Source organism: Pipistrellus kuhlii, unplaced genomic scaffold (genome assembly GCF_014108245.1).
Source record: "Pipistrellus kuhlii isolate mPipKuh1 unplaced genomic scaffold, mPipKuh1.p scaffold_m20_p_11, whole genome shotgun sequence".
Classification (NCBI taxonomy): Eukaryota; Metazoa; Chordata; class Mammalia; order Chiroptera; family Vespertilionidae; genus Pipistrellus; species Pipistrellus kuhlii.
Window position 1 is genome coordinate 45,089,816 of NW_023425416.1, and position 24,855 is coordinate 45,114,670.

The 24,855-nt window shown below is 54.0% G+C and overlaps 1 protein-coding gene across 6 annotated transcripts in view; it reads right to left on the minus strand.

Annotated features, from left to right (window-relative positions):
• The window catches only part of SCN5A (sodium voltage-gated channel alpha subunit 5), a 90,813-nt gene that overhangs the window by 18,010 nt on the left and 47,948 nt on the right, over positions 1–24,855 (minus strand). For 2 of the 6 annotated variants that reach the window (XM_036431896.2, XM_045579427.1), the window contains exons 13-20: positions 21,424–21,556; positions 20,367–20,605; positions 13,061–13,234; positions 11,235–11,591; positions 7,149–7,604; positions 5,428–5,586; positions 2,796–2,916; positions 1,865–2,019 (exon numbers count right to left, since the gene is read on the minus strand). In XM_036431896.2, the coding sequence (XP_036287789.1) occupies positions 1,865–2,019; positions 2,796–2,916; positions 5,428–5,586; positions 7,149–7,604; positions 11,235–11,591; positions 13,061–13,234; positions 20,367–20,605; positions 21,424–21,556 (1,794 nt within the window). Of the gene's footprint in view, positions 1–1,864; positions 2,020–2,795; positions 2,917–5,427; positions 5,590–7,148; positions 7,605–11,234; positions 11,592–13,060; positions 13,235–20,366; positions 20,606–21,423; positions 21,557–24,855 lie in introns of all 6 variants that reach the window. The other 4 variants (XM_036431894.2, XM_036431895.2, XM_045579428.1 and 1 more) reach the window with 2 other exon arrangements.

Here is a 24,855-nt window from a genome sequence, read left to right on the forward strand (position 1 = left end):
TGCCTGAAATACCTTATTATTTCACTTTTAATATTTCTGAGTCACAGTGTTCCAGGATTGTCATTTGAGAGTAATAGCTGAAGCTTTTTAAAAAATCCATCCAGTGTCCTTTTCTTTTAAAAGATGAATTTTATCCAGTTACATTTATTATTAAAACACATGTTTGATCTTGCCTCTGCCATATTACTTTCTATTTTTCTGATCTAATGCTTCCTTGTTGCTTATTTGTTTTTTCTATCTTTTACTGTAAGATCTATGTTTTCTTTCAGCAATTTGGAAGGGATTTATAGTCTGCTTTCTGTTAAACAAGTTTATAACTTTCAATAACACGCCGAGACTTCTTTTCTCCATATATCATTGACATTTTTTTTTTTTAACACTGCTTGGCTGTCTACCCTGATTAGATGCATCTTTGCTTGCCAAAACTCCTCCTCACTTATGCCAGGCTGAGTTTTTCCTCCCCAGCCCAGACTAAGTGGCTCTGGCTGCCCTTGTTTGTGGTTGTTTAAAAACAAAACTTGTTAACATATTGTCAAGTCATCCTTCCCTGCAGTCTGCAGAGATTTCGCTCTAGCTGCCAAAGGTAAAACAGCCGAGTCTGCAAGTCATGTGTCTGGGCCAACTCCGGAACAGGAGTGGGCAGTCAGGGCGGAGGGGGAGGCTCAGAGGTTAGAAGTGACGGCCACAGTGCCTCCTCATGGCCTGCCCCACAGTGGGCATCACAGCTGGGGGCACCGAGTCTTGGATCAAAGCGACCCTTTCCCACTCTGTAATCCCAAGCGTCTCCTGTTAGTTGCTCATCCCCACAATATCAGGTGCTCGCTCCCTCTGGGTCAGGAAAGGTTCTGTTTCTTCTGCCGTCTTGATCATCCCTCTCCCTGCTCAATAGCACCTTCTAGAGCCCTCTCTAGGGCTGTTCCCTTTCTTGTAATAAGGGATCTGAGAGATCAGAGTTGGGTGTTTGGGAGCCAGATGAGGGTATCTGCTTCTCTAGGGCTCAATAAACCGCCCTGTCCTCCACAGATGTTCCATCTGCTTCCTCCAGGAAGCCTTCCTGATTGCCTCATTTCCCCCTGACCCTCCATCACCCTGAGTCATCTACTCAATGCTGCTCCACTTTCTTGAACTGATCTCTGACTCTCTCCAGCCTGCTCAGTCTGGTTTCCCCGATTACACAGGGAATCCCCCCCGAGGCTCTCCCTGGCTCACAGACGCAGACAGAGGAGAGCTTGGAAAAGACCTATCGAACCGACCGGAAGGCCGGGACAGAGGACTCTGGAATCTGACGGTCTGGGTTCAAATGCCACACCTGCTGCTTGTGGGTGGTGGGGCCTTGGGGCGGCGGGCTACCTAATGCTTCTGCAAAAGCTTGGTGTGGGATGGAATGTAAACACGTGTGAACCGCACAGTGTGGTCTCCCAGCCCCGGGAAAACCTGGGGTCAGCGGAGCCACCGTGGTCGTCTCAGCCGGAATCACGAGTTGCATTGGACCCGCCTGATGGAGCGCCTGAAGCCGTGCACAGTGGTGATGGCGGGGAGGGGTGGGGGGAGAGTGTCACCAGAGCTCAGGTGTGTGAGCCCAGTGACCTGTGACCTATGCAAAACGATCTGGGGCAAATCACTGTCCTTTCATGAAACAAGGAGGCCTGGACCGACGATGACCGCGGCCAAGCCCTTCCTGCCCGGACCTGCACCTGTGCTCCCAGCTGCTGAGCGTTTCCTGATCTGAGGCCCTGGGGGAGGACGTTTTCAGCAGAGGGTCTGCCCCCATCCCTGACCCAGCTTTCCGGAGGGAGACTTCCTTTCCCAGCCTCCCCTTCTCCGCCACCCCTCCCTGCCCAGCCCTGCATCCCCCGGAGGGTACCAGCGCTCCGCTGCTGAGCAGGATCATGAAGATGATGAAGCTCTCGAACCAGCTGTGCTCCACGATGCGGTAGCAGGTCTTGCGCAGCCGCCACCAGACTTTCCCCGGGGCCTGCGTGGTGTCCACGGTGCAGCAGGGACAGCGCCGGACACAGCCTGTGGGGGAGAGAGCGGGGTCAGGCCCCGGCCGGCGGCTGGGAATGCCCATGGCTGATGGCAGGAAGCTCGGTGGTTGAAGGAAATGACGGAGAGACAGAGATTACCATGGTGGGTGAGGAGCAGGGCAACATGGCGGGCGGGGGCCACGGTGGGCAGGGAGGGCTGTGGATGCTGTCTGCCCCAGCCCACACGTGGAAAGGCCCTATGGACCAGGCACGCAGGGAGTGGAGGAAGGGCCTGGCAGGTGTGGGCTGGGTTGGGTGGGCTCCATCTTGTCCTCTGCTCCTCTGGGAAACCCTCCTCCTGCCAGAATGTCCCAGAATTCCCCGGGCTGCTCTGTCCCTGGGCCTTCCCCATGTGTGCAATTTCTGGCCTTGGGAAGAACGGGCCCTGGACTGGCCCCGAATGATGTGCCACGTGGAGGACAATCCCGCATTGCATCCCCAGCTGCCCTCCAAATACAACCCCCATTCACTATAAAAGCTACAGAGGCCAGTCACCATGCCAAGGCCTGAGGGGACAGCGGGGAATCAGACCCAGGCCCTGCCGCTGAGGGAGCCTACAGTCATGCTACCACCCCACAAACGCAGGGGCACCCCACAAACACAGGGGCACCTGTCCTTGGTGCCCCCATGATGAATGGGGAAGGGAGGGAGGGGAGGAAGCTGGGCCAGGATGGGGTGTAACATGGCCACGGGCCCCAAGGAGCTGCTGGTCTTCCTGCCCCTCCCGGCAGGGCTGAGGCTGGGGCACAGGGCCACCCAGGGCAGGACCTTCGGTGAAGCAGTCCTCCGGGTCCTTGTCGTCCTCGCCGAGGTCAGGGATCTGCTCCAGGAGGTCGGCGGTGTTGGTCATGTCCGCTGTGCTCCCCTCGGAGTAACTGTCCTCGTGGGTCTGTGGGCCGGAGCGGGGGGCAGGGAAGGCAAGGACGTGAGTGTGGGCCATGGAGCAGCCTCCAGCCTGGGGCGTCTGGGATGGTGCCCACACTGCTCTCCATTGCCCTCCCGGGGAATCCGAGCCCGGGATGATGGGACCTGCCCCAGAGGTCCCCCAGGGCCAGTCAGGGCTGAGCTGAGGCTGGCTGGGCCTCGGGGCTTCTGGGTCTCTGGTTCTGGTCTGCGGGGTCTGGGGCAGGGCTGTGGGGATGCAAAGACTGGGACAAAATATGGGGATAAAGCATCCGTCCAATTGGGAACAAAACAGACATGGGGTGGCAACACGGAAACACACTGGCACATGGGCACACACAGAGGAAGCAGGCACGCCACACCCAGAACCGAGACAGAACCAGCATCCTGAGTACATGGAAGCACAAGGTCAGACATGCAGAGAACAGGCCAGCCACCCACCCCTGCGCCCCCCATTCCTGTGGGTGCTGGCGTAAGGCAAGGAGTCTGGAGTAAGAGCGGGAAGGTGCTGGGCCGTGCCCTGCCTGGCATGCAGGGCTCTGCTGCCTGGACCTCGCTTAACCTGACTACAGAGAAGGGTGCGCCCGCGGTGTGCCCTGTGCGTGTCTGCGTGTGCCACGTGTGGGTGCCGGCTGTAGGGGCCACGGTGGCACTCTGCCCAGTTCCCTTCCTCTAGGCCAGCGCACCCATCCCGGCCACCGGGAGCACTGGCTGCTGCCCGGCTCCAGCTCCAGAACCGCCCTCAGCCTGGGAGCTGTCTTCTCTGGAAATTGCTTGAAAGCCAGTGTGATGGGCTGATATGGAGGGAACCACGCTGAGGCCAGAATCCAGCAACTGCGCCCCATCACGCCTCTGCCTCATGCTGCTTCCCTCCCTGTGGGTGTCTCCTGAGAGTGCCCCCTCAGTAGGTCCTCGGTGCTGGAAGCCTGTGGCAGGCTCTGCCTCCGGGAGCCCACGCTGAGGGCAGGGAGGCCGGGCAGGGCTTCTGGCAGGAAGGGGAGCCTCCACGGGCTTCCGATCCCGTCTACATCCTCCGCTCAGGTGGCGCCTTGTTGCTCAGGTGCGGGCCCCACGTAGAGATGAGCCGTCCGAGATCTGGGGCCTCTGCTCCTCCCACTGTCTTCCCGTCCCTTCCTCCTGGGCCTGAGGCTGGTGTCTTCAAGTCCCCAGCCTTCACCCTTAGCTTTCACATGTAGGCTGCGATGGGCGGGCGCCGGTGGGAATGGAGAGCTGCTCAGGGGCAGGGTGGAGCCAGGCCCAGGGTGAGGCCTGCCTTGGTGGCCCCCGCTGCCAGGAGGACCCCCCCTCCCCCAGCTCCGCTGTGGAGGCTGAGCTGGGAAAGGCACAGGCGGAGGTCTCCCCCTGCTTTTCCTTTCACGCGGGGGCTGCCCAGAGGATGCGGGCTTGTCACCAGGGAGGCCCAGCTCTCAACATCCAATGGGATGACCGGGTCCTTCTCCCACCTCCCCTCCCCTTTATGGGGTCCAATGTGAACGGATTTAGAGAGAGGAAGAAGCCACGAAACCCGTTCCAAGGTCCACAGTCCAGTAGGAAAGCCCTGCTCCCCATGACTGCCTGCCCCTCCGTGTCTTCCGGTTCCTGGGTGCCTTCTGGTGCTGTCGGGGTGACGGCCCCACCAGGCCCTCCCGCTCCCAAACGGGCCCTGATGGCAAAGCTTCCCACAGGCCCCTCCCATGCCAGGGACAAGGCGGAGGAGACACGCCCCCTCGGAGCGGGTGTCCACGGCAGGCTGCAGGGCAATGGCTCCAGGCAGGGCCTCTCACCACGTGACCCCCTCTTGCATGGTGTTTGGCATGAGCAGGCGGGGGTGGGGGGATAGCAGGGCCACAATCTGTTAGTGCAGATGCGCATGGGGGGCCAGGCAGGGAATTAAGGGGAGCCAGGCGGGCGGGCGGGCCCTGATGGGAACCAGAGCTCACCCCCCCCCCCCCCCCCCCGGGTGCAGGGACCGCCTCCGTCCAGCATGGCGGCTCTTCCAACCACCTTTCCAGAGAAGCCAGAAGTGCAGATTTTTTACATAAACGCTCCTGGGTTTTAGACGTTGGCAGCCAATTCGCATGAAAACCCTTTTTGTGGTCGGAACAAAACCCTCCGGCAGGCCTCCCGTCTGCGGCCTCTGCGTTAGCCCCGTGAGCAGCGGCTGGTGGCCGGCACCCCAGGAAGCCAGGCACTTGTTTTCAGAGCGGCCTCAAGTCCCCCGGGTGGGGGTGGGGGATCCTGCACAGGACACACAGTTGACAAATGGGACTGAAGCACAGGGACGGGTGGGGAGGGGTGAACACATCGAGGTTGGGGGTTCGTCCTGGGATGGCAGCTTCTGGGGTTTCCCCGTGGCTCCGGGCCCCACGCCACCCCACCCTCCCCCGTGTGGACAGGGCCTTCCGTGGTCCCCTCTGCAGAGGGTCTCCCAGGCCCATGCAGGCTCCAGCCCGAGAGGCAGCACCCCGCAGGCTTCTGGGGCGCAGGCGTGTGTTACCTCGCGGCACCCCTGGGTCCGGGGCTCCGCTTCCCGCTGCTGCCGCCTGCCCGCCTGGGCCGCGCCGGCCTCGGCCTCGGAGGAGGCGGTCTCAGACACCTGGCTCCAGGCCCCGGGCTCCGGAGGGGCCTCTGGGCTGCTGGACGCGGGCGGGGGCTCCTGCTGAAGAGACCTCCGCCCGTGAGCTCCCGGCCATAAGCTCCAGGGCCCCCCCCGACTCTGCCTCAGGCCCTGCCCATGCCTCCTGCCCTCCTCCGGGGCCTCATCGCACCGAGGACCCTCCCTCGGGAACCCTGAGTGGGTGGCTGGGGGCTCTGGCTGGGGGCTCCTGGTAGGTCCTGGTAAAGGGCTGGTAGCCCTCTCCCCCTCCCTGGCAGGGTGCAGCTGGACCGCCATGCCCAGCTCCCTTACGCGACAAACTGCACTTTGGATGGACACGATGACATTTCCTGTGAGTTCCTATGGCACCCCAGTTTGCATACACGCATGCACGCACACACACACACACACACACACACACACACACACACGGACATACACACATACACAACCACATGCACGCACACACACACACATGCACGCACACACACATCCCAGGGAGATACACGCATGCACACACGCATGGACACACACATACACACATGCACGCACACACGCACACACACATCCCAGGGAGCTAGACCCCATGGGCTCAAGAGAAGCAAAGGAGAGGGAAAGGAGGAGCAGGCAGTGGGAGTTCCACTCCTGCGCTGGGAGCGTCCCGGAGGTCACTGGAGGCTGGGAGCATCCCGCCCCCTGCGGCCCCCGTCACTGTCTGGGCCCGGCTGGCCGGGCTGAAGCTGGCTTGGGGCCATAGGGCGGCAGGGGGCTGTGGAACCCAGCCTGAAGCCTCGGATCACACTCCACTCCGGGAAGCAGCTGCTCTTCAGGCCAGACTCACCGGGCAGGCCCAGAGGAGGCGGCCAGGATGGGCCCAGCCACACAGAAAAGCCCGTCCACCTTGCCGGACCTGAAGGCCCAACACAGGACGGAGCCACATGAGCCTGGCTCGGGCCACGGGGAGGCCGAGGGAACAGTAAGGGGGCACTGCTCCTGTGTCCAGACTCTGGCCCCAAGTGTTAAAAATAACAGGTTGGGAGATAAGATAGTGCCGTCTCTGACACCTGCCATCTTCGGATGCTTATTTTTAAATCTCAGAATCAGCCCTGGGCCTGGGAGGAGGGGAAGGGGCAGGGGGAGGTCAGGAGATGCACTCTTTTCTCATCAAGACACTGGCCTGGGGAGTCCCCGAGGAAGACAGTGGTCAGAGTGGGGGCAGGGCCCGGGGTCCTGGCTCTGTCCCAGAGGCAGGAAGAACTCCTAGCCAGTCTCTCTCTCTCTCTCCTCTCTCTCTCTCCCTCTCTCTCTCTCCCTGTGCCTCGGTTTCCCTTCCCATACAAACAGCTGCCCATGACCAGCCAGGGGATAAACCATGGACAGCAACCCCTTCCAAGATGCCCTGCTGGGCTGGGCTGGGGAGAGGGTTGAGAGCGGGTCTCAGCTCCCCTCTACAGGGCATGCTGTTGGGGGACACCCTGTCTCCTACCACCGACCGGCCCTGCTGGGGCAGGCTGGCAGGGGCAGCGATGGCACTGAGGCTGGTTGCCATGGCAGCAGAGCCCTGCACCCTACGGAAGCAGGTGCTGCATCCGAGTCGGGGGGAGGTGCCAGGCGGGGCTCACCTGCTTGCTGGACTCCTCCTCGGTGCCCAGGCTGTTCTCCTCCTCGTCCTCCTCTTGGTCCTCCGTGTCTGACTCGGCCACGGCGATGGGCACACACACGGGCTCCGGGTCCCCCGGGGTGCCCTGGCCTGGCCGCTTGCCTTCCTCAAACCGCGTCTCCTTGCGGGCCGGAGGTGCCTTCTCCAGCTCTGCGGGCGGCGGGGGGCTGGAGGTGGCAATGCAGCTGGGCAGCTGGGCCCGGGGGGCGAGGGCGAGGGCAAGGGCAGGCTTCGGGGGGGGCCGCCGCCGCCGGAGCCCGCAGCAGAAGTCCCAGATGGTGCGCTTGAGGAAGCGCAGGCCCCGCTGGATGCGGGCCAGGGCCAGCTGCAGGTTGTTCATCTCCCCGTCCTCGTCCGGCGCCGTGAGGTTGTCGGCGCTGAAGGAGCTGAGCAGCAGCGCCAGGAAGAGGTTCAGGACCTGGGGAGACAGTATGCTGGGTTCACCGAGGCGGGCGCCGGGCGGGGGTTCCGCCTTGGGCCCATGATGGGGAAACTGAGGCCCAGGGACCTCTAGGACAGCCAAAGGCCAACAGCTCTAGGTCCAACCCTGGGTCCCAGGCCCTGATGCTAACCCCCCTTCTCTCGAACATGGGTTGGCAGTGAGAGGAAATACACATTCTGATCCCCCCTCCAGGGTCTCAGTACGTGGGAGCTGAGGTTGCACAGCCCTAGGTCTCCTGTGTCTTGGCCCAGGTTCCACGGGCGAAGCCTGGGTCCATGCCGAAGCGCAGGCCTCCCTGCCGACAGCTGCCTCGGGAGAGGGCGTAGGGCTGCTTCTGGGAAGCGGGATCCAGTCTGGGGCCACTGGGGACAGACAGAATCCCACCCAGAGAGGCTGGGGCATTTGACTCTGCACCCGTTGGAGGGGTAGTGACGTGCCTCAGAGTCTCCCCCCCGCTCCGCCCACCCACTCACCACTCAAACACCTGGGCCTCCTGCTGTGGAGCACCCTCCACCCTGTCCCAGGTCTCGCTATGCTTCCCAGGCGAGGCCTCGGGGGCACTGAGCAGAGAAGGGGACAATGGCATGACAAGAGCCCAGGTAGCAGCCCTCAGGCATCTGGGACCAACTGCCAGGTCAGGCTGCTGAGACAGAGTTGTGTCTAGGCGGTGAGGGATACTTGGATGGGTGCTGGGTGCAGAAGCAGACAATGGGATGGGGTGAAGGGACCCGGGGTTGGTGCCAGGGGCCAGCCCTGGCTCCAAGGCCCATTGTACTAAGGAGTCAGGGAAGGGGTCAAGGTTTTAGAGGTGCTGGGAGTCACGCTACTTAAATGATGTATGTGGGGGGGGGGGGTCAATGGGGAACTAGGGGGACATCGGTTATATTAACAGTACAGATAAAAATTTTAAATTTGGGGGTTAAGGACTTGACTCCTAAGGGAGATTGGCATGGTCCTCTGCGTTTGCGTGGTCTGGATTACTGCGTGGGGCTAAACCATCCTGCAAGATGCTTTCTTGCAAATGTGAGTTTGTAGCTGTTGCTACAAAAGCAGACGTTTGCTGAGTGACCAGGGCCGGGGCACGGGCCCAGTTGCCAGCTTCCTGAAGGTTAAATAAAGCTGGTGCTGGGCTCCTTCCCCCACGTAGGCCACACCCGGCTGGGAGCATTACCAGGCCAACAGGCCAACGACACAGCTCCCCACGCTGGGCTTGGTATCCCCTCACAAAGGGAGTTCAGTTGGGATGGGGGCCTGTGCAGCAGGGAGTTGTGTGAAGGCGGGGGCGCAGTTCTCACTCGGAGCCCCTGCCCTGGCTTCTCACAAGCTTCGCAGACACACCTGTCAGCAAGCTGGGAATGAGACTCTTCGGGAGCACCAGCCCTGATACTGGTCTTTTTTTAAAAAGAGCAACACACATCCACGTGGACAGCATGGGAGGATTAAGAAGCAGGACTTCCGGATCCTATCTCTAGGGAGAAATGGTCACTTTGGACACCTGTAGCCTTTCTTATGGCGTCTTTGCGGGGGGCAGGGCATGGAATGTGATCCAGAGCTGCTGTCTCCGCAGACCTCCGGCCTGGCCTGCTCCATGTTCTTGTGGCCCACCCTGGATCCTCTCCCACGGCCCTAGCTCACGCTCCGCCCACCGCCCCTGACCTCCAGATGTCTGGGGCCCAGGCTGGGGGCAGGGCAGGCAGGGGGCGCCTGGGTAGCCCCGTCCGTCCACCCACACCCGACACTAGGGCCTCCCTTGTCGGCAGCTTCAGAAGTTTGTCTCCTTCTAGTGCTTTCCCTGTCAATCACGCTGCTGCTCCCCAGCCCCTGCCTGATCATCACTTCCCATTCTAATGGCAATTGCTTCCTCCCACGACCGGCAGCAGCCCAATTCCTGAGGCAGCCAGGGCGAGGGGGGAGGTGGAGGAGGGCGCCTGCGTGGGCTGTCAGCTTCCCTCCCCAGCAGCCTCTAATCTCCTCATCCCCAGACAGATGTGCTGGGAAATGGCAGGGCTGTGTGCTGGAGGGCAGCTCAGGCTGGCCCTCCTCTGAGAGCTCTGTGCTCGCACCCTCCTTGGACACGTGGAGTCCCCCGGTTTGAGGAGCTGGGAGGAGGGCTGTGAGGCCAGCCAAAGAGCCGGGTTCCAGTAGCTCTGTGCACCAAAGCCGTCCTCCTCTCTGGGCTCCTCCGCCCGTGGGGCCTGCAGGAGGCTGACCCCGTCTCAGCCTGGGCCTGCCCTGGCCTCGTGAAGGCACACGGGAGGAGAAGATAGACCCATCTGAGGAAGGGCCCTAGAATCTGCAGCTCACAGTAAGTACTCCCGCCACCTAAAACCTCTCTATGAACTGACGTGAACCAGGGCTGCCCATGCCCTTGGGAGCCAGACCATGCGGGTGCGGTGTCTGAGCATGTGTGGGCCACCTGTGCACCCAGGAAGGGGGCTCCATGTCCACAGAGGACACGGAACGACGGACTTGCCTCAGCCCTGACTCTTCCAAAGGCCCCCTCTTTGGCACTTAGCGTTTGATCTCTCTCATCTCCCAGATTCCCCATACTGCAAACACACAAGGCAGGACGCACTTGCCCTTGACAGACAGGTGGTAACGGTGGCATGAGGGATCATGGATCCCTCATGATAGGATAGCAGGAACTGCCACCACAGCTACCCAGGGAGACATACAAGGCTCCCACGGGCCCACCTCACCTGGACCACCGCCTGCTGGCACCTGTGTTTTGCTCACCCCGCCCCCTTCCTCTCTAGCATTACATGTCTATCAGGTCAGCTCTAAACACTCCTCCAGGAAGCCTTCCCTGATTTCCAGCTGGAGGGGATCAGCACCGATAAGCACCCCTTAATGGCTCTCTGATCATTCTAAAAGTTCTAATTTCATGCCTTTTTTTAACTCCCCACCTCCCCACTCTCTCAAGTTTATGAGGGCCACATTCAACTCTGTATATCCATTAGCCTCTGGCAAAATAGTTTGCATACAACAGGGGTTCAGCAGATATTTGTTAAGTTGAATTGAAAAAACCATGCGATAAATCATTGCCAGTGAATGGCTAATAAAATATTAGGTAAGTAAATTAATGAAGGTAAAATAAGGAAATAATAAGGAGGCAAGTAGGTCTGTAGATTAAAGAGTGAGTTAACAAATAAAGAGTGATATAAATGAATGAGTCAGTTAGTAAGTAAATAGGTAGATAGATTGATGGAGAGGTAGACGGATGGATGGGTGAGTTAATGGGTGGTTGATTTATGAGTGGATGGCTGGCTGGATAGGTAGATATATAGATGAGTAGAGAGAAAAATAAATGGGAAGGGAATGGGTGAATGGATGAAAAGTCCTATGAGGGTATATTGGTGGGTAGATGAATGAATGGATGAATGAGAAGACAGATGGAAAGATGAGTAAATGAGTAGATGGATGAATGGATGTGTAAATAGGTGGATGGATGAGAGATTGATGGGTGGATAGGTGGTTTGATAGACAGAAGGCTGAGTGAATGAATGGATGAATGGAAGGAAGGGCAAATAAATAGACAGATGGGTAGCCGGTGGATGAATGGATGAGTAGGTGAAGGTGTGTGCGCCAGGCCATTGGCCAACTTACCACAAGGTTGCCAATGACCATGACAAGCAAGAAGACCAGCAGGCACAGGGACTGCCCAGACACCTCCATGCAGTCCCACATGGTCTCGATCCACTCGCCACAGAGGATGCGGAAGATAATGAGGAAGGCGTGGAAGAAGTCCATCATGTGCCAGCGGGGCAGCAGGCCTGGTTCGCTGATGCGGTGCCTCAGCTCTGAGTAGTTTTTGCCGAAGAGCTGCATGCCCACCACGGCGAAGATGAACACGATGATGGCCAGCACCAGCGTCAGGTTCCCCAGTGCCCCCACCGAGTTCCCGATGATCTTGATGAGCGTGTTCAGCGTGGGCCAGGATTTGGCCAGCTTGAAGACCCGCAGCTGGGGAGGGAGGGGTCCTGTGATAGGCTCTGGTTCCCGGTGCCCACGGACACCCTTCTCTCCCTCCCACAGTTCCTGCCTGAGAACCCAGGGAGCCCTTGAAGGTCACTGACACCTGGTTCCTCCAGGTTTCTCCAAGAGCATCCACCACTGTTCCTTCCCACAGCCTGAAGGTGACTTTAGTGGACTCTGCTCTGGGAGTCCGGTCAGCAGCTCCAGACTCACCCCCTCCCCCCCGCCCCCCCCCCCCCCCACACACACACAGCCCTTCTATTTGTCTTCACGCTAGCCTCCTATTCCCCTTGGTCTCACTTCAGGGAACTTTCTAGATTCCCCCAACAGGGGATGTCCTTTTTCTGCCAGGCCCTTCATCAGAAACCCTTCCAGGCCAGCTCAGCCAGCTCTAACTTACCCGACCTCCTCCATTTCTCTCTCCTCTTAGTTATAACAGAGAAAGGGGTCAGTGCTTAGCAATCTACTGCGTCAGACCATGTGCTTAGGATGCATCAACTTATACAGAACAATAACACATGGGCTGGCACTCTTACTCCCTCCTTTGGCAGATGAAGGCGACAGCCCTTAAAAGTGGAGTCACTTGTCTAAGCTCCTTGGCTCGTGGCAGTGGAGTTGGGCTCAGAACTCACCGCCTACGCTTTCTCCACTGCTCCCACCACGCTGCCTTTCTGGTCAGTGCTAGACTTCCCGGAAAGCCTTCGCTGACCCCCCTCCAGCCCAGTCTGGACCTCTCAGGCATCTCAAACTTAAAGCACAGTCTACCAGGAGCTCTGGCATCACCTGAGACTCACTGAGCTGCCATCCACAGTGTAACAAGATCCGCAGGTGATTGGTGTGTGCATTTGTTCGCTAAATGCGGATTCTGAAACCAGCAGGCAGAACCCCAGAGAGCTGTCGGCAGACCGGGCTCCACCTGCTACTTGCCATGGGGCTCTGGGAAGTGGTTTCTGAATTCTTTCTGAATCACTGACTTGCCTCAACCATGATTCTTCCAAAGAACCCCTCTTTGGCATGTAGATGTTGAGCTCTCTCAACTCTGCGATTCCCCACATTGTGAAGACACAAGGCAAGAGGCACTTGCCCTTGACAGACAAGTGACCATCAAAGCAAAGGCCCGGATCCCTCATGACAGGACAGCAGGAACTCCCATCACAACCACCCAGGGCGACAACCTCTCTGAGCCTCAGTCTCCTCATCTGTGCAATGGGGATATAGTAATATTAGCCCCACTCCTGGGACTACAGGGTGAATCATAAAGGGCTTTGCCAATCATCTGATGGCCACCCTAATTGCTCCTCTGGAGGGGTATCTCATTCTGTCCTGCCCCCCACATCACCAGCACTGGGCCTGGCACCCAATAGCTGTTGGGTGAAGGCATGATGGCTCAGAGTTGGGGGGAGTGAGTGGTGCCCCAGGCACCTGCCCCGCCCCCCTGCAGAAGGCCCAGCAGGTACCAGGCGGAAGGAGCGCAGCACCGACAGGTTGCCCATGCTGGACAGGCCCAGCTCCATGAGGCTGAGGATGACGATGATGCTGTCGAAGATGTTCCAGCCCTGCTGGAAGTAGTAGTAGGGGTCGAGGGCGATGATCTTGAAGGTCATCTCGGCAGTGAAGATCCCCGTGAAGACCTGGGAGGGCGCGGGAAACAGGGGTTCCCCACAATTGGGCTGGAAAGAGCCTCTGGCCGTCAGGGGTGCTTGTTCCCACAGGGTGTCCCTCTTCTGGGCTGCCAGCTCTGACTGCACCCAGGCTCCCAGTGGGAATCTGCCTGTCTGTGGCCTAGCCCCTTAGGGATGCCTCTGCCCTGAGTCCTCCAGCTTGCTCTGTTGCTCACCAAGCATGAGCTGTCAGCCTGTCCCTCAGAAACAGACAGGCCCATTGAGCACTCTAGAGAAATTCAGTTCAGGAAGCACTCGAGGGCCCTAGACTCCTTCCAGCCCATGTTGCCACAGGACACACCCTCACGTCACACGTGCCCAATACATGCATTCATTCCCATAGCTCCTCATGGCTCTCCTGGCTCAAGACCTTGGTCACGCTATGCCCACTCCCTCCTTGTCCACCTGCTGAACTTTTCTCACTGGAATATCAACCAGCCACTATTTCTTAATTGTCCTAAGAGCTAGGCTGGAATGCTTTGCAAATGTTGCTGTTTTGTGTGTGTGTTTTTTTTCCCCATCAACAAGCTGACAATGAAATTATCATCTCTATTTTATGGGTAAGGACACGGAGACACGGAGAGGCCAAGTAACTTTGCTCGGGTCATGTAGCTAGTGTGTTTGGGAACCAGAGATGACCCGTGCTGTCCTTCAAGATTTAGAGTGACCGCCTCTTCCTCTGGAAACGTTCCTGAGGTGGGCAGAGGCGGGGCCTCGCCTGGTTCACTCGTTGAGATGCCTGGCCTCAGCCAGCAGAGACCCATGCTCAAGGAGCCCATCCTGTGATGGGCCAGGCAGCTGGGGATACTCCTCTGAGGGGTGCCAACTGCTACCACAGGACATGGCCCCAAGAGGAGGGGCGTGTGGCTGGAGGGAAGGCACGGCCAGTCCACAAGGCCTTTTTGGCCAGGTGGAGGAGCTGGGGGTGATGCTGAGGGCAGTGGGGAGGCACTGAGGACTTCTGCACTTATCTAAAAGCATGCATGCTTTTTTAGTTTTAATGTATATGATAATAATATACACTGAGTGGCCAGAGTATTATGATCTCTGAACACATAATAATCTGGCCACTCAGTGTGTGTGTGTATAGAGGCCCAGTGCATAAATTCATGCATGGGTGGGGTCCAGCCAGCCTGGCCAGGGGGAGGGGACATGGGCGGTTGGCTGGCCTGCCTGCTGGTCGAACTCCTGGTTGAGGGGGACATTTGCATATTAGCCTTTTATTATATAGGATATACACTGAGAGGCTAGATGGTTATGCGTTCAGAGATCATAATAATCTGGTCACTCAGTGAATAGTATCTTTGCATTATTTTAAGCAGAATTCATTTTGATCAAGTATATGTGTTCTTTTTTGCAAGTTCTTTTTATTCTAAACATTATGTTTATCCATAACAATATATGTATATGTATTCATTCTAAGTGTATTTCATTGTACAAATACACCACAATTGACTTATCTATTTTTTTAATGGATGGAGGAACATTTATGTTGATTCTAATTTTCCCTACACTTAACAACACTGCAAAGAACTTTCTTGTATGTGTCTTTTTCTATGGACATGTGAGACTTTATAGAGACTAGTATGTGTGTGTGTGTGTATATGTGTGTGTGTATATATATGTGTGTGTGTGTTTGTATGTGTGTATATGTGTGTAAATATATATATATATATATATATATTTGTATATTTGTTAATTGGTAGGTTATGCACATCTGTGATTTACCTGATTGTACAATTTCTCCCTGTTGATGGTTGAACCAAATCCAGACTCTTACAAAGTGAGACTTCTCACTGTTTCATATCCTTGTCAACACGTGGAAGTTTATTTTTGATTCTCTTAGGAGTGAGAAATAGTATCTCCAAGTTGCTCTAATTTGCATTCCTCTGAGTTTCTTTCTTCTTCTTTTTTTTAATCTCTATTGCTGAAAGTATTACATATGTCCCCTTCCCTGCCTGCCCCCTCCCACCTCCACCCCACCCCCCACCCCGCTCCATTCTAGCCCACCTCCTTCCATCTGTGTTTCTTTTCATTTGTTTATATCCATCTGAGCATCCCCTTTGGGATTTGCCTGTCATTTCCTCTGTCCATTGTGCTGTCTTTTTGCCACTGGGTTGTCCCTCTTTTCCTTACTGATGCGTGAGCATTCAATATTGATTCTGGATTTCATGACTTTCTGGTTGAATACTTTTCACAGTATCAATTTCTAGTTTATGGTAGTGACTTCACTTTGTTTTATCGTATCCTTTATTTGATGGGTATTTTAAATTTTAATTTAAGTAAACTTATCAATCTTTTCTTTCATGGCATAAACTCTTCATTTTGCTGAAGATAGCCTTCCAAACTCTAACATTTTTTTTCTCGCTTTTATTCAGAAAGTTTAAAAATGTTGCTTTATCATATTTAGGTGTTGGATCCAATTCCCCACAAATGAGTATGGTGTGGGTAGGGATCTAAATGTATTTTCTTCTCTATAGATAACCATTCTGCCCACCATTATTCATTATTAAATAGTCTATCATTTTTCAACTGAATTATAATGCCATTTTTATTATTTATCAAGTCACCAAATATGCACTTTTTATTTCTGAGTTCTCAATTCTGTAGCAGTGGTCCAATGTTCTATCGATATCTTTGCACCAATACTATAACTTTATAATATATCTTAATACATGTAGGGTAAATTTCCCATCTTATTCCTAATTTATCTTGATAGACTTTACTTTTCTATATGAATTTTAGTGTTATCTTGTCAATTCTCATAAAAAGTGTATTGGGATTTTGACTGGAATTACATTAAGTATCTAGGCTAATTTGGGAAGAACTGCTATCTCTACAATATTGAGACGTTCATTCAGAAAAATGGTATATCTTGTCACTAATCTAAGTCTTCTTTTGTACTTTTTAATAGTTTACATTTAACTAGATTCTTCATAGTTTTTATTGCTGTTTATTTTTAAGAGTGTCAACTTTTAAACATGACTCTCTCCAAATGATCCTGGTGGGTAGGAGCAGAATTAATGTGGGTAAACTGAGCCTGTGTCTAGTAACAACTGGTAAACACTCTTATTAGTCCTGATAGTCTTTGCGTAGATTTCCTTACTTACATAGATAATAATATAATCTGAAAACCAATGTTCGATCTGTCCTCTTCTTTCTTTTCCTTCTGTTACCATGGTGATAAGGACCTTCAGTATGATTTGGACTGGAAGCAGGGAGGTAGACACAAAGCTGGAGCTAGAGCATGGCAGTGAAGTGCCCCAGGTATGAACATGGGCTCTAGATACAGACGACTCAGTTGTGAATCCTGGCTCTACCACTTCCTGGCTGTGTGACCTTGGTTAAGTTATTACTCTGTGCCTCTATTCCTTATTAATAAAATCAGGGTAATAATAATAGCATCTCCCTTAGTAGTTATTATCAGAAATTAGGTGTTCAGAAAATATTAGCTATGACTACCACCAGCTTCCCATCTATCTTTGTTCCTGACTTTTAACGGGAAGACTGCTATAATATTTCATGGCCAAGAATGATACTATAGATCATTTAGGTCGGATTATTTCTAGTTTGCTAAGAGTTCTTACCACAAAGGGTTTGGTTTTATTAGATGATTTTTCCACACTGAAGGGAAGATCATATGTACCTGGAATAAACACAACTTGATCACGAGGCGTTTATTCTTTACTTATTTGATTTTTCTTAATCATACACTGCTGGATTTGTTTCAGTTTATCTCTTTTCTCTTTTCTTTATGGTCTTAAATCTCTTCTTGGTAACTTCCATTTTTTTTCTAAAAAAATTTTTCACTTAGTCTGTTGAAATGTACTACTATTAAGTTGTTTACAATGTTTTACATTGTGCTTTAAGCTCTGCTGTTGGTATAGTTATGCATCTTTTCCATCTTTAATTTATTTGTCCCTTCAATCTTTACATTTTATTCCTGCTAAAAAAATCTGTCTATTAGTCTTTTCAGAGTATGTTTGTTTAAAAAAACTTTTCCATAATATGGAGCAGAGTGCGGAATCTCGGAGGGAAGGTGGGGGTGGATGGGTGGGAGGTAGTCAACAAAAGATCTTTTATGCATATATGCATGGCCCATGGGCACAGACAATGGAGTGTTGAGAGCCTGAGATAGGGGTGAGCTGTTGGGGTGGAGGGGAATTGGGGAGGTGGGGGGCGTGCTAGAGGGGGTCAATGGGGAAAGAAAGGGGACATATGTAATACTTTGAATAAAGAACTATTAAAAAAAACCATTTCATTTGATTAAAAAAAGGCCTTCTCCATAATTATTGGCACACTTTTAAAATTATGTATTAATTTCCTGCTTTTATCTTTAATTTTCTCTACATTTTTTACTAACTACTTGAATCAAATGATAGGCTCATTAATTTCCAACTTTCCCTTTTTAACGTATATAGGGAAGGACAAGAGTGCGTTTACAGTTGTGAGGACATGAAACACAGAGTTTATTCTTGTATTATTAATTTTGTGTTATTTTTCAAATGAATAACGGCAAACCTACTTTTGTTCCCCTCTGTATACTTTAGGCTATGAATTTTCCTCTCAGTACTGCATTTGCTGGCTGACACTGATAAGCTTCCTTCTTTATCATTCCTAGTGTCTGTGTGTGGGTTTTTCTGGTTCACTATTTTACTGAATGTAGGGTCATATACCTACGGGCTACTTAGTTCCAACCCCTATTCACACTGTCCCAAAGACACATCTTGTCTCTACATGGCCACTGAAATCCAAACTCCCAGATTACTCAAATCATCAACTACTCTCTCACCCCATCCAGAGCAACGACAGAACCATTGCATGTGTACTGCTATGGTTTTTAAATCCCTTGTTTTTGGCAAGCAGGCATTTGTGTTACTTTCTCGTGAACTTTGCTCTGCATGTCAAAGAATGTTAGTTATATCTTTAATTGTTTCGCAGTCAGAGACTTCTCAGGCTTGCCTTACAGCATTGCCTTTTACCTTCGATTATACACTGAGTGGTCAGTTTTTTATGATCTCTGAATTCATAATAATCTGGCTACTCAGTGTATATCCTGTATAATAAAAGGCTAATATGCAAATTGTCCCCTCGACCAAGAGTTCAACCAGCAGGCAGGCCAGCCAACTGCCCATGTTTCCCCCCCCCCCCCCACCCTGGCCAGGCTGGCCGGACCCCACTCATGCACGAATTCATGTACTGGGCTTCTAATACACACACACACACACACACACACACACACACACACACTGAGTGGCCAGATTATCATGTGTTCAGAAATCATAATAATCTGGCCACTCAGTGTATGATGGGCTCAAAGCTATTCAAATCTAGAAATCTGCTTTCTAGCATTTGTCTTTGATGGCACGCTTTTAAAGGCTTTTTCCCTACCAGGATTATTCACCCATGTTTATTTCTGTGGTCTTGTTTCTTTTCATTGACTATTTAAACCACTAAAGTATATTAACTGCAAGACAATAAAAACCTTACATACGAGCAATAAAGCCCTCCAAACAGAACAACATATAGCTATAACCCAACTACGTGACCTACTAATAGTAATCGAGCCACAAGTTAAACACAGCTGCGATTCAATCACTACTGAATGACCTGGTGAAGTCAACAGAGCTCCTTATCACCTTGACTCAGAGCTTGGTCCAAACCAAGGGTCACCCTCCATAAAACCGCATTCAACGGAAACCCTACGTCACCGCCATCTGAAGACCAACGCAAGGGAGGCACCTTGGGTGATGAGGCAACCTACAGACTGGGATACAGCTTTCCCTTCTGTTTGCATATAAAACTAGAATTACAGCAAACGCACACAACTGTGAAGACAGCGGACTAGATCCTGTAGAGAGCTGTCCAGCGTTCTGGATGGAGAAAGGAGTAAGAGAAGACAATCTTCACACCCCAAAGTGTGGGAGACCTGCCTGCCTGGTGGAGGGTGGACAAGACAGAGCTGGGTCTGCAGGAAGAGAGGGGTTAGATCAAATGACTCCTTTCCTCTCCCCAAACTTGGGGATAATCCCAGGAGCTCCTCCTCGAAGCCAGCGGGGTCTTTGCCAGCCTTTCCCGGGGCTCCCCCGGGGGAGGGCTGATTGTGTATCTGGACACAGCCAACAGGGCTCTGTCGCTCAGAGTCAGGAGACAGAAGTTACATGCCCAGCTCTGTCACCACTATGGCCCCTCTCAGGCCTCAGTTTCCCCTCTTTCTCGTGAAGAGGTAGGGCTTGATTTCATCTCAAGGGAAAGAAATCAGAATTAGAACCCAGAGATCCTGACTTCCAGGGACAGTCTCTTTAATAATAACCACAGCAGTAATAACCACAGCTATCATTTACCTTTAGTGCTTATCGTTTATCAGACTCTGAGCCAAGGACATTACACATATTATCTTATTCAGTCCTCATTAGCTTCCCATGAAGCTGATACTGTCATACTAATTTTACATTTATTAAATTCAAGAAATATGTTTTGTGCAATTACTGAGCCGAAGTGATTTGCTTGAGGTCACATATAGTTAGTAAGAGCTGAGTCAGAATTCAGATCTGGCTCTGCATCATTTACTCGCTGCACCCAGCTGTCCATCCATTCACCCATCTCTCTCTCCCTCTCTCCCTCCAACAATCCATCCATCCATCCATCCATCCATCCATCCATCCATCAATCCATCCGTCCACCCACCCACCCATCCACCCATCCTTTTCTCCATCCAACAAACACTGATGTCCACCTTCGGAAACTATGGCTATCAGAGAACTGCCTGCTTCTTCACCCCCTCCCCTCCTCCATCTACTGCTGCCAAATCTCACGTCCCCACACATTTTAGGCCCATCCCACCTCCCTTTTGCTTTGTCACCTCTGAGCATCTTCATTCACCTTTATCCCCAACCTCTCCCTCCCAACTACATCTCTCAGTTCCTTAAATGCTGATCCTGAAACTCCCTACTTCAAGATGCCTTCCACGATGACCCCACCATCGGAAAAATCCTTCTGCCCTCCGGATCCCTGTGCCCTGTGCCAGGAAGGCCGGGACAGCTGGCCGAGAGCCGTTCGCACCAGGATGCCCCCTCTGGAGTCAGCTCCCAGAGGCCCTTACCAGGTTTCCAACTTGCAGCATCTCCTCGAACTCCGTCGTCATGTTGTAGTGCTCCAGGGCCATGAACAGCGTGTTCAGCACAATGCACATGGTGATGGTGAGGTCGGCAAAGGGGTCCATGACCATGACCTTCACTTTCTGCTTGATAGACATCCACAGCGGGCAGCAATCCCAGATCAGGTAGCGCTGGGCGAAGTGGTTCCAGCATGGCGGGCACTTGCGGTGAGACTCCTCCAGCTCTGGGGGAGGGACACCGGGGAGCTGGTTTGCTCTTGTTGACCGATTCATACATCACTCAGGTGCTCCGGGAAGATGTGTGACTTATCCGGGGAGAGGACAGGGATGCCGCATAGCAGGGGGACCACGAACGGGGCAGGGAAGACGAAGGGAAAGGAACTGTGTCTTGACTCCTTACTCTAAAAATATGGGAGAAGAGGGCCACGATGACAGGGGGCGGGGATGGATGTGGGGAAAACGGGGACAGATCAGGATAGACTGAAAAGGAGGCAGCATCTGAGACAGGCGAGTTCAGATAGTAAGGACCCTCAGGAGTGAATAGAGAGGAACAGATGTGGACGTGTTAGGACAGGGAGCGCGGTGGTGCCTGGGACAGGCCGGAGAAACTGTGAACACATATGGGGCAGGAGGGAACTAGATGGGGATGCCAGGCCTCAGATGTGGGTTGCCAAGGGTGGGACTGGCTCGGATGAGGCCAGAGCAGGCATGCTTGGGACAGGATGGCCCCCGGCAGACAGGGAGATGCTCAGGGGAGGACCAGATGAGACCGACAGGCACCTGGGACAGGCCAGGACACTTGTGGGAAAGTTTGAAAGAAACATACATGGCTCCTGACAATGCCCAGGGAAGAACAAGCGGAAACGAATGAAATGCCTGGGACAGGGGACCAGACGGAGAAGTCTGGAACAGCGGGCGGGGGGGGGATGTCCCCGGCGGGCTAGCAGCTGGGGGATGCCTGGCTCGGGTCCGGGTAATGCTGAGGGTGCCCAGACCAGGAAGTGGGAGTGTTTGGATGACACCGGAGCTGAGGGGTGCTGACCTTCCAGGGCACTGGTGAGGATGCTGACGGCGCTGAGGGCCCGCTGCCGCTCTCCTGGCGCCTCGAAGCCATCCACACACGGAGTTGAGGGGGTCAGCATCTGGGGCCTGCCTGGCTCCTCGGACGGGGTGGTCTGCGTATAACCGGGAGATATGGGTCAGCCTGGGGACCGGTGTCCACTGGACCTGGGGCAGCTGCTGGCCCAGACTCAGGTTGGGGAGGTCACAGGGAGACAGGCTGGGGGACTTGACGGAATAGCAGATGCTGGGCTTCTCTGCTCCCACCTCCCTCCCCGTTAACAACCCCTCCCCCCACCCTCTCAACGATGATCATCTCATTCGCTCTCTATTCTTCACCATCTCCAGGCCGTGGTGGTTCTTGAGTGTGGACTGGAACCACATCACCCAGTTCTATGAACCAGATGCTGTCGTACATGCTAGCCCATGCAAAGATGATCCGGGAGTCATAATTGACCACAAGCTCCCTAGAGTCCAGAACGTAACGAAGCTGAGAAAAACATCTGCCACGGGCCCCGGAGACAGTCACGGAAGCATAAAGCACGATGCTCCCGCGTGGCTGGTGGGGACTTCTGTGGAGTCCATTTGGCTCTGTCTGCCGAGAAAATTGTCCACCGGCCCTGCACTTACTCATCTGGTAACCCAGCTTCATAAATAATTATACACACGCGCCAAAAATATACAGGCAGCGATGCCCACTGCAGCATTGTTCCTGGTACCATAGCAACAAAGCAACGAATCAATAGGGAGAATCTGAAAATCACCGGTGGGGACCATCTGACTCTGGACACTGATACGGACAACGCCAAGAACGAGGCCCTTCCATGCGTGTTCCCCGGGGAGCACCTCTAGGACAAAGCCTTTGGTGGAAAACCAAGGACGAGACCGGGCAGATACACACTGAGCTGGTAGAGGGGGCCTCTCTGGGGACTGGGACTGGGGGAGGGGGCGGAGGACAGGGAGAAGTTGCCTTTTGCTCCCTGTGCTTCTGCACGCTTGGGCCTGTTTGCAACGCGCTCCCATCATGGCTGCAGGTCAGCGGTCGGCAAACCGCAGCTCACGAGCCACATGCGGCTCTTTGGCCCTTGGAGTGTATTGGCTCTTCCACAAAATACCACGGCCTGGGGGAGTCTATCTTGAAGAAGTGGCGTTAGAAGAGGTTTAAGTTTAAAAGATGTGGCTCTCCAAAGAAATGTCAATGGTTTGTACAGTTGATGTTTGGCACCTCCCTCCCCTCCCCGGATCCCCCAGAACCACGGGCGGCCCACGAAGGCTTCCCGAAAATGCAGCCCTGCATCGCCGAGTCTGTGAGCCGGTGCTGGGGGTTGCGGAAGGCGCCTGGCTGTTCAGCGTGCAAGAGCAAGGTTCTATCACCTCTATGGGTCACAGGGAGGATGAGCCTCGGCTACCCAGGGTGGCAGAGCCAGGGCCTGGGGTGGGAGCTAAATCCATCTGGGTTCAAGTTCAGGTCAACCTCTGCCAACTGGGGGGACGGCCCTGAAAGGTTGCCCAGGGAGGTAGTGAGCTCCCAGTGATTGGAAGTATTCGAGCAGAGGCACCTGCCAGGGCCGAGGTGGCTGGTGTAATAACAGAACCTAGGTACGCCTGGCCAGCTGAGCTCACCCGTGTGTCTTAAATTCTCCCAACCTCTCTCCTCCTCCTCTGCTGTTGGTAAGAGTTCGAGCTATCGTTTAGCTAGTAGGTACCCTTTCCCCATCCCAGGGTGGATCAGCAAACTTCCCTGTCCTCTTGGTGACACACACGCTTTGGCCAACGCAACGTCAGTGGACACGATGCGAGCAGCAGCCTTAAACAGGCGGTGCCATTGGCCTTGCCCCTGTGCTGCAGTCCTCCAAGGAAAGAGCTTTCCTCCGTCGCTGCCACTCCTTCAGCCTGGGCCTCAGCACAGACAGGAGCAGCCCTGAGTCTGACCCAGGGTGGAGCCAAGCCAACGTGAAGTCCCAAGCAGAGCAGCCCAGACAAGCCCAACCTAGTCCGGCCACACCGCTCTCAACCTGCAGAGGACCGAGCGTGAGAATAAAAACCGGTTGCCATCCATGGACTTTAGGGGTAGTTTGTTACGCACCATTACTGTGGCAACAGCTGACTGATACACCATTCTGGTGCGAGTTATCATCACCTCTTTCCTAAAGCCACCCCCATAGCCTCCTCACTGGCCTCTTCTTCTCTTCCCTATATCCACTGCACAGCAGAAAGGGAGTCCCTTAAAAACCAGGTCACGATATTCCTCCGATCAACAGCTCCCCTCCGCCCACTTATTCGGGATAAAGTCAAACTTTCCTCTGACCTACGAGGCTCTGCATAGTCCACATCCCAACTCCTCAAACTCATTCCAGATCCCTTCTCCCAGGTTCTTTCATGTCATGCCTATTTCTCTTCAGAGCCTTTCGAACTGCTGTTCCTTCTGCCTAAACCACTCCTCTCCCATGTCATGGTGGCTGGCTCCCTAAACCATTTGCCTGTCCATTTCAATGTCACCTCTGCTAGAAGGCCTTCCCCAGTTATTCTAACTAATAGCTCCCCACCCCACCCCTCCCCCTGGCAACTTTCTATCACAAGCCCCTTATTGCCACCTGGAAATGCTGGCCAGGGAACTGCCCGTCTTCCTGACTACAAGGCAACCTCCACCGGGGCAGGGCTCTTGTTCGTTCTGCTCACTGCTGTACCCCCGGCGTCTCACACACTGCATGGCGCTCAAGGCAGCCAGCTAGCCCTGGGTCACTACTGGTGGATGGGTGAGGGGTGGTCTGCGTATAACCGGAAGATATGGGTCAGCCTGGGGACCGGTGTCCGCTGGACCCAGTTGGCAGAGGTTGACCTGAACTTGAGCCCAGATGGATTTAGCTCCCACCCCAGGCCCTGGCTCTGCCACCCTGGGTAGCCGAGGCTCATCCTCCCTGTGACCCATAGAGGTGATAGAACCTTGCTCTTGCACGCTGAACAGCCAGGCGCCTTCCGCAACCCCCAGCACCGGCTCACAGACTCGGCGATGCAGGGCTGCATTGACGGGAAGCCTTCGTGGGCTGCCCGTGGTTCTGGGGGATCCGGGGAGGGGAGGGCGGTGCTGAGTAAGCCTAGAGAAGGCTGCTGCATCCGCCTTCCTCAGGACACACCTCCATCTGCAGGCCTGGTTCCTTCACCTGCAGCAGTGGTCGGCAAACTCATTCGTCCACAGAGCCAAACATCAACTGTACAAACCATTGACATTTCTTTGGAGAGCCACATCTTTTAAACTTAAACCTCTCCTAACTGCAGAGGTTCTAACCGCTTCTAACTCTGACTCGAGCCTCCCTAGGGAATGGGGAGGCTGGAGTCAGAGCTGTGGCTCTGCCCCTCACTTGCTGGATGGTGGGGGGACGGGGAGGAAGGTGACATCTAAGAACTGGCTGCTCCC